General features: G+C 55.0%; 2 protein-coding genes across 3 annotated transcripts in view; both read right to left on the bottom strand.

The window, feature by feature from the left end:
- Positions 1-12,215, bottom strand: part of LOC143933466 (uncharacterized) — a 34,832-nt gene extending 22,617 nt beyond the window's left edge. Inside the window, exons 1-2 of one of the 2 annotated variants that reach the window (XM_077456371.1) lie at positions 11,796-12,215; positions 4,036-4,075 (exon numbers count right to left, since the gene is read on the bottom strand). In XM_077456371.1, the coding sequence (XP_077312497.1) occupies positions 4,036-4,075; positions 11,796-12,008 (253 nt within the window). In that variant the 5' untranslated portion in view covers positions 12,009-12,215. The remainder of the gene's footprint in view (positions 1-4,035; positions 4,076-11,795) is intronic. The other variant, XM_077456372.1, reaches the window with a different exon arrangement.
- Positions 4,109-11,074, bottom strand: LOC143933316 (uncharacterized; the record flags this gene model as incomplete). The annotated part of the gene is made up of 4 exons (XM_077456190.1): positions 4,109-4,115; positions 7,656-7,753; positions 7,842-8,750; positions 10,979-11,074. Coding segments are annotated over 4 exons (1,110 nt in total), but the record flags the coding sequence as incomplete, so codon positions are not given.
- Positions 12,216-12,858: the final 643 nt, after the last annotated feature.

The raw sequence follows: 12,858 nt of genomic DNA, 5'->3' as shown, positions 1-12,858 counted from the left end.
TAGTAGACCATCGGTCTGAAGTGTCAAGACAGCATCTCCAGAAACTCGTTCTCTGCAGATGGAAAGCTACAGAGCAATTAAGAGATCATCGTTACATTCATCATTCATTTTCCTAAAAGCGCCCCAAAAACACATCTTCCCAATGGTTCAAGTTCTCCAACAGGTGCACTTTGATTTACAATCAAATGCCCATCGGAGTCAGCACTTACTGGAACGTCAGATCCACGTTTCTAAAGGTCTACAAATGCTTGTGTTGCAGTCTTCCGATCATCGGTTCCCTAGGCAATTGCTTGTATCAAACAACAATCGTCCTGTGCTCGGTGATCACTCCCAAGCTCTACACCAGCAAAGCTAGATGGGCTTACAGCTACCATCAGGGTGCCAGTCGGTGTCCCCCCCCCCTTTGCATCAGGGTGCCGGTCGGTGTCCCCCCCCTTTGCATCAGGGTGCCGGTCGGTGTCCCCCCCCTTTGCATCAGGGTGCCGGTCGGTGTCCCCCCCCTTTGCATCAGGGTGCCAGTCGGTGTCCCCCCCCTTTGCATCAGGGTGCCAGTCGGTGTTCCCCTCCCCCTTTGCATCAGGGTGCCAGTCGGTGTCCCCCTCCCCCTTTGCATCAGGGTGCCAGTCGGTGTCCCCCTCCCCCTTTGCATCAGGGTGCCAGTCGGTGTCCCCCCTCCCCCTTTGCATCAGGGTGCCAGTCGGTGTCCCCCCTCCCCCTTTGCATCAGGGTGCCAGTCGGTGTCCCCCCTCCCCCTTTGCATCAGGGTGCCAGTCGGTGTCCCCCTCCCCCTTTGCATCAGGGTGCCAGTCGGTGTCCCCCCTCCCCCTTTGCATCAGGGTGCCAGTCGGTGTCCCCCCTCCCCCTTTGCATCAGGGTGCCAGTCGGTGTCCCCCCTCCCCCTTTGCATCAGGGTGCCAGTCGGTGTCCCCCTCCCCCTTTGCATCAGGGTGCCAGTCGGTGTCCCCCTCCCCCTTTGCATCAGGGTGCCAGTCGGTGTCCCCCTCCCCCTTTGCATCAGGGTGCCAGTCGGTCCCCCCCCTTTGCATCAGGGTGCCAGTCGGTGTCCCCCCCCTTTGCATCAGGGTGCCAGTCAGCCCCCCCCTTTGCATCAGGGTGCCAGTCGGTGTCCCCCCCTTGCATCAGGGTGCCCAGTCGGTGTCCCCCCCCTTTGCATCAGGGTGCCCAGTCGGTGTCCCCCCCACCTTTGCATCAGGGTGCCCAGTCGGTGTCCCCCCCCTTTGCATCAGAGTGCCCATTAGGGTCCTCCCTTTGCATCAGGGTGCCCATCATGGCCCCCCCTTTGCATCATGGATACCCAACAGAAGTGCTGTCCTCCTCTGAATGAAAATTAAAGTTACATCCAAGTACTTTACAAACACCTCTTTGCATCAGGGTGCCCGTCGGAGTCCCCCCCCCCTTGCATCAGGGTGCCCGTCGGAGTCCCCCCCCCCTTGCATCAGGGTGCCCGTCGGAGTCCCCCCCCCCTTGCATCAGGGTGCCCGTCGGAGTCCCCCCCCCCTTGCATCAGGGTGCCCGTCGGAGTCCCCCCCCCTTGCATCAGGGTGCCCGTCGGAGTCTCCCCCCCCCCTTGCATCAGGGTGCCCGTCGGAGTCCCCCCCCCCCTTGCATCAGGGTGCCCGTCTGAGTCCCCCCCCCCCTTGCATCAGGGTGCCCATTAGGGTCCCCCATTTGCATCAGGGTGCCCCCCCTTTGCATCGTGGACACCCAACAGAAGTGCTGTCCTCCTCTGAATGAAAAGTACTTTTATAAACACCCCAAAACATTTTGTTCAGCCCCCCCCCCCCCTCCTCTATACGCGCTTGTATGAATGCGGATGGACAAGTCGGGGGACGCATGAAAACGTTGATTGTGATAAACATGATACATATTGGTGTATGTGCTGGAGAGAATGAATTCTAGGCCCATTCGCGGTTCACTCTAAACAGATGTTCTCTAGGGGCTTTTATACGCATCACCAAAAGAAAATAAAGGATACCGAAGTTTGTTACCATTTCACGGGCGCACACAATTTTAAGGTTCAATATGTTTGGTATCTATTTACTCGGTGCAACCTCATCTTTTATATTTATCTGCTCTGCGATTTAAAAGGGGGCGCTGTGGTGTAAAGTGGGGGGGGCTGTGATGTGATATAAAGGGGGGGCTTACTGACACTGATGTAAAGGGGAAACTGTAATGTAAGTGGGTGGGGAGGGGCTGTGATGCGAAGAATGTGGGTCATAGCGCAAACCATGAGACTTGGCTAAGTTCTTGGAGAACTCTTGGGTGAAAGCCATACAATCCAGGAAGAGCGTTTTTTTTTTTTTTTTTTCTTGGCCATGAATTTTAATTCAATAACCCTGCTCCTGGGTTTTCTGCTTTCAGAAAATCTATAATGTTTGAGCTATTTATTCTCACTTATAGGGAACTGTATCAAATGCCCTAGTGAAATCTAGATAAACTATGTCCACAGGCCTCTTTTCTCTAGTAAAGCTTACCTCCACAGTGAATGTTTATAGGTTGGTCTGGCAAGAGCAGTTCTTCATAAATCTTTATTGGTTACTAATAATGGACAGAGTCCCATATCGCCCCCTCCTAAAGTTTTTATATTAATAATGTTAGGCTGATAATTCCCGGGTATATATGATTTATTGGGCCCCCCCTTTTTTTTTCCCCCCCCCGACCGGCGCACGCCGATGTACGTTGGCAGAATGGCACTGGTGGGCAAAAGGGCGTACAGGTACGCCTCCTTTAAGAAGCGGCGCTGCGGGCGTGCGCTGCCGCATTCTCCATGACCGCGTGTCCCGCAGACTCAATGTCCGCCAGGTGCCCATGATCATTTCATGGAGAGATAGAACGAGGAGATGCGTTTGTAAACTAGGCGTTTCCCCTGTTCTGCCTAGCGACAGGACAGAGATCACTGCTCTCTGTCATCAGGAACAGTGATCGCTGTCGTGTGTGCTGTAGCCCCTCCCCCCCCCCCCACACAGTTAGAATCACTCCCTAGGACACACTTAACCCCTTCATCGCCCCCTAGTGGTTAACAGCTTCCCTGCCAGTGCCATTTACACAGTAATCATAATCAATGCATTTTTTCTTAGCTCTGATCGCTGTATAAACGGTCCCAAAATAGTGTCAAAAATGTCCGATGTGTCCGCCATAACGTGGCAGTCCCAATTAAAAATCGCTGATCACCGCCATTACTAATAAAAAATAAAATAAAAAATTATAATAAAAATGCCATAAAACTATCCCTTATTTCATAGGCACTATGTTTTGTCCAAGCCAATCAACATACACTTATTGCGTTTTTTTTATTTTTTATTTATTTATATTTTATTTTTTTTTAACAAAAATATGTAGAATACATATTGGTCTAACCTGAGGGAAAAAATATATATTTTTTAAATATATTTTTGGGGGATATTTATTATAGCATATTGGAGTATTCTTACTGTTATCTACGAAGCCAGTAGTGGGAGGATGGGCTGTGGCTGGGTGTCAATATGTACTATCATATATACCGGCTTTATGAACTGATGGGGATCCCAATGACCGGATAACTGCTAAAAGTATTTTATTTAATTTTTTTTTTTTTATGGTTCCCTATCAAGTAAAAAAAAAAAAAATACAGCTTTTGCTACAATGTTCACCCTCAGACCAGAGCTGTCCCTTGCTTTATTTCTTTTCTGCCACAAGAGGTCCATGTTCTTCTAGGTTTAATAACATCCAGTGTCCTTCAACTCAGAAGACTGAGAATATAGAGTGAGTGCAGGGCATCGTGGAATTCTTATGGAGCACCCCCCCCCCACAGAGTCCTGCCGTTATAGTTTAATGATACGTGGGGCCGCCCTCTGCACCTAAAGAGGATCAGCCAATACAGATTAGAAGAGTAAGAGAGGACCTCCCTAACTGGTCTGAAGATATCCAGGAAATGGTCATTTTTTTTTCCCCTTTACAATGTCTGGAACCAGCCCTTCTAGGTGGGCTGTGACGCCAGGCGGGAGTTTCTGACCATGTAGACAGTAGACTGCTTACCTGGTGTCACCGGCAGGACAAGACTGAGGAGCAGCAGAATCTGGGAAAAAAGTCACAAATGATGAAAAGTATTTCAACAACTTTCTCATAAATCAAATCAAAGTGAAACCAGGAACCCCGAGTTCTGCAATGTGTTCCCCACTTCCTCCATGTTAGCCTGGGACAATCACTCCTGAGGCTTACCTGTCCGCAGCGTCTTCCCAGTCCCTACCCAGCGTCTTCCCATTATCAAGCTTCCTCCTGATCCCTACTCAGCATCCTCCCAGCCTCCAGCACCCTCCAAGCCTTTAGCATCTTCCCAGTCTCCTAGCTTCCTCCCAGCCTCCAGAATCCTCCCGGTCTTTAGCTTCTTCCCAGTCTCCCCCTCCCAGCGTGTTCCCAGTCTCCCCCCCCCCCCAGCGTGTTCCCAGTCTCCCCCCCCCCCCAGCGTGTTCCCAGTCTCCCCCCCCCCCAGCGTGTTCCCAGTCTCCCCCCCCCCAGCGTGTTCCCAGTCTCCCCCCTCCCAGCGTGTTCCCAGTCTCCCCCCCCCCAGCGTGTTCCCAGTCTCCCCCCCCCCAGCGTGTTCCCAGTCTCCCCCCCCAGCGTGTTCCCAGTCTCCCCCCCCCAGCGTGTTCCCAGTCTCCCCCCCCAGCGTGTTCCCAGTCTCCCCCCCCAGCGTGTTCCCAGTCTCCCCCCCAGCGTGTTCCCAGTCTCCCCCCCAGCGTGTTCCCAGTCTCCCCCCCAGCGTGTTCCCAGTCTCCCCCCCAGCGTGTTCCCAGTCTCCCCCCCAGCGTGATCCCAGTCTCCCCCCCAGCGTGTTCCCAGTCTCCCCCCCAGCGTGTTCCCAGTCTCCCCCCCAGCGTGTTCCCAGTCTCCCCCCCCAGCGTGTTCCCAGTCTCCCCCCCCAGCGTGTTCCCAGTCTCCCCCCCCAGCGTGTTCCCAGTCTCCCCCCCCAGCGTGTTCCCAGTCTCCCCCCCCAGCGTGTTCCCAGTCTCCCCCCCCAGCGTGTTCCCAGTCTCCCCCCCCCCAGCGTGTTCCCAGTCTCCCCCCCCCAGCGTGTTCCCAGTCTCCCCCCCCAGCGTGTTCCCAGTCTCCCCCCCCCAGCGTGTTCCCAGTCTCCCCCCCCCCAGCGTGTTCCCAGTCTCCCCCCCCCAGCGTGTTCCCAGTCTCCCCCCCCCAGCGTGTTCCCAGTCTCCCCCCCCAGCGTGTTCCCAGTCTCCCCCCCCAGCGTGTTCCCAGTCTCCCCCCCCCAGCGTGTTCCCAGTCTCCCCCCCCCCCAGCGTGTTCCCAGTCACCCCCCCCCCCAGCGTGTTCCCAGTCATCCCCCCCCAGCGTGTTCCCAGTCATCCCCCCCCAGCGTGTTCCCAGTCATCCCCCCCCAGCGTGTTCCCAGTCTCCCCCCCCCCAGCGTGTTCCCAGTCTCCCCCCCCAGCGTGTTCCCAGTCTCCCCCCCCCAGCGTGTTCCCAGTCTCCCCCCCCAGCGTGTTCCCAGTCTCCCCCCCCCAGCGTGTTCCCAGTCTCCCCCCCAGCGTGTTCCCAGTCTCCCCCCCAGCGTGTTCCCAGTCTCCCCCCCAGCGTGTTCCCAGTCTCCCCCCCCCAGCGTGTTCCCAGTCTCCCCCCCCAGCGTGTTCCCAGTCTCCCCCCCCAGCGTGTTCCCAGTCTCCCCCCCCAGCGTGTTCCCAGTCTCCCCCCCCCCCAGCGTGTTCCCAGTCATCCCCCCCCCAGCGTGTTCCCAGTCTCCCCCCCCCAGCGTGTTCCCAGTCTCCCCCCCCCCAAGCGTGTTCCCAGTCTCCCCCCCCCAGCGTGTTCCCAGTCTCCCCCCCCCAGCGTGTTCCCAGTCTCCCCCCCCCAGCGTGTTCCCAGTCTCCCCCCCCCAGCGTGTTCCCAGTCTCCCCCCCCCAGCGTGTTCCCAGTCTCCCCCCCCCAGCGTGTTCCCAGTCTCCCCCCCCCAGCGTGTTCCCAGTCTCCCCCCCCCAGCGTGTTCCCAGTCTCCCCCCCCAGCGTGTTCCCAGTCATCCCCCCCAGCGTGTTCCCAGTCATCCCCCCCCAGCGTGTTCCCAGTCTCCCCCCCAGCGTGTTCCCAGTCTCCCCCCCCAGCGTGTTCCCAGTCTCCCCCCCCAGCGTGTTCCCAGTCATCCCCCTCCCCAGCGTGTTCCCAGTCATCCCCCCCCAGCGTGTTCCCAGTCATCCCCCTCCCCAGCGTGTTCCCAGTCATCCCCCCCCAGCGTGTTCCCAGTCTTCTTTCCCCCCCCCAGCGTGTTCCCAGTCTTCTTCCCCCCCAGCGTGTTCCCAGTCTTCTTCCCCCCCAGCGTGTTCCCAGTCTTCTCCACCCCCCAAGCATGTTCCCAGTCTTCTCCCCCCCCCCAAGCGTGTTCCCAGTCTTCCCCCCCCCCCATGTATATAATGTATATATTCTCCTTTTATTTTATTTTTACTTAAAGCGGAACTATATATTATATTGCTAGTTCATTTTTAACTATACATATTGTATACATTTTATTTTTATTTTACTAAAACGAAAACTAAAAAAAAATGCATATAATATAAATATATATTTTTTTAGTTCCGCTTTAAGTAAAAACAAAAACAAAACAACTAATAATAAAGTGGGTGTGTATATATAAGCTCTCTTCGCTCTCTCTCTCTCTCGCTCTTTCTCTTCGCTCTCTTTGCTCTCTCTCTTTGCTCTCTCTCTTCGCTCTCTCTCTTCGCTCTCTCTCTTCGCTCTCTCTCTTCGCTCTCTCTCTCTCGCTCTCTCTCCGCTCTCTCCGCTCTCTTCGCTCTCTTCGCTCTCTCTCTTCGCTCTCTCTCTTCGCTCTCTCTCTTCGCTCTCTCTCTTCGCTCTCTCTCTCGCTCTCTTCGCTCTCTCTCTTCGCTCTCTCTCTTCGCTCTCTCTCTTCGCTCTCTCTCTTCGCTCTCTCCCTTCGCTCTCTCCCTTCGCTCTCTCCCTTTGCTCTCTTCGCTCTCTCTCTCTTTGCTCTCTTCGCTCTCTCTCTCTTTGCTCTCTTCGCTCTCTCTCTCTTGCTCTCTTCGCTCTCTCTCTCTTCTCTCTGCTCTCTTCGCTCTCTTCGCTCTCTCTCTCTTTGCTCTCTTCGCTCGCTCTCTCTCTTCGCTCGCTCTCTCTCTTCGCTCGCTCTCTCTCTTCGCTCGCTCGCTCTCTCTCTCTTCGCTCTCTCTCTTCGCTCTCTTCGCTCTCTCTCTTCGCTCTCTCTTCGCTCTCTCTCTTCGCTCTCTCTTCGCTCTCTCTTCGCTCTCTCTCTTCGCTCTCTCTTCGCTCTCTCTCTTCGCTCTCTCTCTTCGCTCTCTCTCTTCGCTCTCTCCCTTCGCTCTCTCCCTTCGCTCTCTCTCTTTGCTCTCTTCGCTCTCTCTCTTTGCTCTCTTCGCTCTCTCTCTTTGCTCTCTTCGCTCTCTCTCTCTTTGCTCTCTTCGCTCTCTCTCTCTGCTCTCTTCGCTCTCTCTCTCTCTTTGCTCTCTTCGCTCTCGCTCTCTCTTTGCTCTCTTCGCTCGCTCTCTCTTTGCTCTCTTCGCTCGCTCTCTCTCTTCGCTCGCTCTCTCTCTTCGCTCTCTTCGCTCTCTCTCTTCGCTCTCTCTCTTCGCTCTCTTCGCTCTCTCTCTTCGCTCTCTTCGCTCTCTCTCTTCGCTCTCTCTCTTCGCTCTCTCTCTTCGCTCTCTCTCTTCGCTCTCTCCCTTCGCTCTCTCCCTTCGCTCTCTCCCTTCGCTCTCTCCCTTTGCTCTCTCTCTTTGCTCTCTCTCTTTGCTCTCTTCGCTCTCTCTCTCTTTGCTCTCTTCGCTCTCTCTCTCTTTGCTCTCTTCGCTCTCTCTCTTTGCTCTCTTCGCTCTCTCTCTCTTTGCTCTCTTCGCTCTCTCTCTCTGCTCTCTTCGCTCTCTCTCTCTCTTTGCTCTCTTCGCTCTCGCTCTCTCTTTGCTCTCTTCGCTCGCTCTCTCTTTGCTCTCTTCGCTCGCTCTCTCTCTTCGCTCGCTCGCTCTCTCTCTCTCTCTCTTCGCTCTCTCTCTCGCTCTCTTCGCTCTCTTCGCTCTCTCTCACTCGCTCTCTCACTCTTCGCTCTCTCTCTCTCGCTCTTCGCTCTCTCTCTCTCGCTCTTCGCTCTCTCTCTCTCGCTCTTCGCTCTCTCTCGCGCTCTCTTCGCTCTCTCTCTCTCGCGCTCTCTCTCTCTCTCGCGCTCCCTTCGCTCTCTCTCTCTCGCGCTCCCTTCGCTCTCTCTCTCTCGCGCTCCCTTCGCTCTCTCTCTCTCGCGCTCTCTTCGCTCTCTCTCTTCGCTCTCGCTCTCTTCGCTCTCGCTCTCTTCGCTCTCGCTCTCTTCGCTCTCGCTCTCTTCGCTCTCTCTCTCTTCGCTCTCTCTCTCTTCGCTCTCTCTCTCTTCGCTCTCTCTCTCTTCGCTCTCTCTCTCTTCGCTCTCTCTCTCTCTCGCTCTCTCTCTTTGCTCTCTTCGCTCGCTCTCTCTTTGCTCTCTTCGCTCGCTCTCTCTTTGCTCTCTTCGCTCGCTCTCTCTTTGCTCTCTTCGCTCGCTCTCTCTTTGCTCTCTTCGCTCGCTCTCTCTTTGCTCTCTTCGCTCGCTCTCTCTTTGCTCTCTTCGCTCGCTCTCTCTCTCGCTCGCTCTCTTCTCTCGCTCGCTCTCTTCTCTCGCTCTCTTCTCTCGCTCTCTTCTCTCGCTCTCTTCTCTCGCTCTCTTCTCTCGCTCTCTTCTCTCGCTCTCTTCTCTCGCTCTCTTCTCTCGCTCTCTTCTCTCGCTCTCTTCTCTCGCTCTCTTCTCTCGCTCTCTTCTCTCGCTCTCTTCTCTCGCTCTCTTCTCTCGCTCTCTCTCTTCGCTCTCTCTCTTCGCTCTCTCTCTCTGCTCTCTCTCTCGCGCGCTCTCTTCGCTCTCTCTCTCTCGCGCGCGCTCTCTTCGCTCTCTCTCTCTCTCTGCGCTCTCTTCGCTCTCTCTCTCGCGCGCGCTCTCTTCGCTCTCTCTCTCTCGCGCGCTCTCTTCGCTCTCTCTCTCTCGCGCGCTCTCTTCGCTCTCTCTCTCGCGCGCTCTCTTCGCTCTCTCTCTCGCGCGCTCTCTTCGCTCTCTCTCTCGCGCGCTCTCTTCGCTCTCTCTCGCGCGCTCTCTCTTCGCTCTCTCTCTCTCTCTCGCGCTCTCTTCTCTCTCTCAAATTCAAATTCAAATAAGCTTTATTGGCAGGACCAAATACATGTTAGCGTTGCCAAAGCAGTTGAGTTTGTATAGGGAAAAGGGGGAAGGGTAATGGGTAATATAAAGGGGAATGGGCATAAGTCTCTGCTCTCGCGCTCTCTCTCTCTGCTCTCGCGCTCTCTCTCTCTGCTCTCGCGCGCTCTCTCTGCGCTCTCTCTCTCTGCGCTCTCTCTCTCTGCGCTCTCTCTCTCTGCGCTCTCTCTCTCTGCGCTCTCTCTCTCTGCGCTCTCTCTCTCTCTCTCTCTCTCTCTCTCTCTCTCTCTGCGCTCGCTCTCTCTCTCTCTGCGCTCGCTCTCTCTGCGCTCTCTCTCTCTCTCTCTGCGCTCTCTCTCTCTCTGCGCTCTCTCTCTCTCTCTCTCTCTCTGCGCTCTCGCTCTCTCTCTCTGCGCTCTCTCTCTCTCTCTGCGCTCTCTCTCTGCGCTCGCGCTCTCTCTCTCTCTCTGCGCTCGCTCTCTCTCTCTCTGCGCTCGCTCTCTCTCTCTGCGCTCGCTCTCTCTCTCTCTGCGCTCGCTCTCTCTCTCTGCGCGCTCTCTCTCTCTCTGCGCGCTCGCTCTCTCTCTCTGCGCGCTCGCTCTCTCTCTCTGCGCGCTCGCTCTCTCTCTCTGCGCGCTCGCTCTCTCTCTCTGCGCGCTCGCTCTCTCTCTCTGCGCGCTCGCTCTCTCTCTCTCTCTCTCTGCGCTCTCGCTCTCTCTCTCTCTCTCTCTCTCCGCGCTCTCGCTCTCTCTCGCTCTCGCTCTCTCTCTCTCTCTGCGCTCTCGCTCTCTCTCTCTCTCTCTGCGCTCTCTCTCTCTCTCTCTCTCTCTGCGCTCTCGCTCTCTCTCTCTCTCTCTCTGCGCTCTCGCTCTCTCTCTCTCTCTCTCTGCGCTCTCGCTCTCTCTCTCTCTCTCTGCGCTCTCGCTCTCTCTCTCTCTCTCTGCGCTCTCGCTCTGCGCTCTCGCTCTCTCTGCGCTCTCGCTCTGCGCTCTCGCTCTCGCTCGCTCTGCGCTCTCGCTCTCTCTCTCTCTCTGCGCTCTCGCTCTCTCTCTCTCTGCGCGCTCGCTCTCTCTCTCTGCGCGCTCGCTCTCTCTCTCTCTCTGCGCTCTCGCTCTCTCTCTGCGCGCTCGCTCTCTCTCTCTCTCTGCGCTCTCTCTCTCTGCGCTCTCTCTCTCTGCGCTCTCTCTCTCGCTCTCTCTCTCTGCGCTCGCTCTCTCTCTCTCTCTCTCTCTGCGCTCGCTCTCTCTCTCTCTGCGCTCGCTCTCTCTGCGCTCTCTCTCTCTCTCTCTGCGCTCTCTCTCTCTGCGCTCTCTCTCTCTCTCTCTCTCTCTCTGCGCTCTCGCTCTCTCTCTCTGCGCTCTCGCTCTCTCTCTCTGCGCTCTCGCTCTCTCTCTCTGCGCTCTCGCTCTCTCTCTCTCTGCGCTCTCGCTCTCTCTCTCTCTGCGCTCTCGCTCTCTCTCTCTCTGCGCTCTCGCTCTCTCTCTCTCTGCGCTCTCGCTCTCTCTCTCTCTGCGCTCTCGCTCTCTCTCTCTCTGCGCTCTCGCTCTCTCTCTCTCTGCGCTCTCGCTCTCTCTCTCTGTGCTCTCTCTCTCTCTGCGCTCGCTCTCTCTCTCTCTCTGCGCTCGCTCTCTCTCTCTCTCTGCGCTCGCTCTCTCTCTCTCTCTGCGCTCGCTCTCTCTCTCTCTCTGCGCTCTCGCTCTCTCTCTCTCTCTGCGCTCTCGCTCTCTCTCTCTGTGCTCTCGCGCTCTCTCTCTGCGCTCGCTCTCGCTCTCTCTCTCTCTGCGCTCGCTCTCGCTCTCTCTCTCTCTGCGCTCGCTCTCGCTCTCTCTGCGCTCGCTCTCGCTCTCTCTCTCTCTGCGCTCGCTCTCGCTCTCTCTCTCTCTGCGCTCGCTCTCGCTCTCTCTCTCTCTGCGCTCGCTCTCGCTCTCTCTCTCTCTGCGCTCGCTCTCTCTCTCTCTGCGCTCGCTCTCGCTCTCTCTCTGCGCTCGCTCTCTCGCTCTCTCTCTGCGCTCGCGCTCTCTCGCTCTCTCGCTCTCTCGCTCTCTCGCTCTCTCGCTCTCTCGCTCTCTCGCTCTCTCGCTCTCTCGCTCTCTGCGCTCTCTCGCTCTCTCGCTCTCTCGCTCTCTCGCTCTCTCTCTGCGCTCTCTCGCTCTCTCTCTCGCTCTCTCTCTCGCTCTCTCTCTCGCTCTCTCTCTCGCTCTCTCTCTCGCTCTCTCTCTCTCTCTGCGCTCGCTCTCTCTGCGCTCGCTCTCTCTGCGCTCGCTCTCTCTGCGCTCTCTCTCTCTCTATCTCTGCGCTCGCTCTCTCTGCGCTCTCTCTCTCTGCGCTCTCTCTCTCTGTCTGTGCTCGCGCTCTCTCTGTCTGCGCTCGCGCTCTCTCTGTCTGCGCTCGCTCTCTCCCTCGCACTCTCTCACGAGCACTCTCTCTTCGCTCTTGCTATATATATCTATTAAAATATATATATATACATTTATAAAAAGATTTTTCAAAAATTATTAAGTTTTTTCCTTTTAGGCTTTCAATCTTTCCATGGCTTGAGCATGAAATGTCCCGTGTACCTCCAGCATATTTCTGGAGCACATGCTGCAGCCTCGGCGCGTCGGTCTGGCTTACCTTGACAGAACACGCAGTCTGCTGGCAGGAGGTCATTTTGTGGGGATCTTCGAACACCTGAGGACTGTCTTCAGCGCGGTGATCCGTGGCGAAGGGGATCTTCTGGGGCAGAGCGGGCAGCCGGATCAGTCTTTTAGGGCCAGCACGTGAAACGCCTGAGAGTTTGCCTAGAGAGGAAGTACCGCGATGTGTAATTTCCTCCGTGTACCACATCCTTTAATGACTAACGCCTTTCTTCTCCCCTGGCAGGGAGGTGATGGCAGCCAAACCTCGGCTGTTTATCGGGACAAACAAACACAATGCGGCTGAGAAGGAGAAGAATGCTCCGACCACGCACGGCTTCTGCCACCGCCATGTCAGCCCTTGCCCGAAGGCACAAAGACAAAAGGGCTCTTTATGAAATTTGGAAATATTCATTCCAGGAGCCTTGCCTGTTTTTTATGATGTTGCTTCGGGGCGACTCGTCTGGTGGCTGCAAAATAAGCAAACGGGGCAACCTGCTAGAGGGGGGAAGCAAACAGAATTGTGCGGTGTGCTTATTTATTTATCATGAGGGATAAGCTGAACCGCCCTGGGTTTGGTACGGGTGGCATTCAGTGAGCTTAAAAAAAAATAAAAAAAAATTAAAAAGTTTGAACGCTGAACATGCCAATTCTCTCTGCTAGTAAGCAAGGGGTTGTGGGAAAAAAGAAAAAAAAAATATATATATATCGTGGTGGGGTGGAGTTCAGCTGTACCAATGCAAAAGAATAATTTAGCCAGGATCAGTGAGGGGTGTGTGTGTGTGTGTGTTTTATTTTATTTATTTTTTTTAAGGTAAATTTTATGCAGTAAAAAAAAATAAAATAAAAACACACACACACAAAAATTTACCTTAATTTTATTTATTTGTTTAGCCAGGAATATATATATATATATATATATATATATAGATAGATAGATAGATAGATAGAGAGAGAGATATAGATATAGATAGATATTCCTGGCTAAATAAAAAAAAGAAATTAAGGTAAATTTTATGCATTTAAAAAAAAAATATATATATATATATATATATATTATT

This window comes from Lithobates pipiens, unplaced genomic scaffold (genome assembly GCF_037356315.1).
Source record: "Lithobates pipiens isolate NorthernLeopardFrog02 unplaced genomic scaffold, aLitPip1_a1.2 Scaffold_27, whole genome shotgun sequence".
In the NCBI taxonomy this organism is placed as follows: Eukaryota; Metazoa; Chordata; class Amphibia; order Anura; family Ranidae; genus Lithobates; species Lithobates pipiens.
This window is presented reverse-complemented; position numbering and strand designations above follow the sequence as displayed.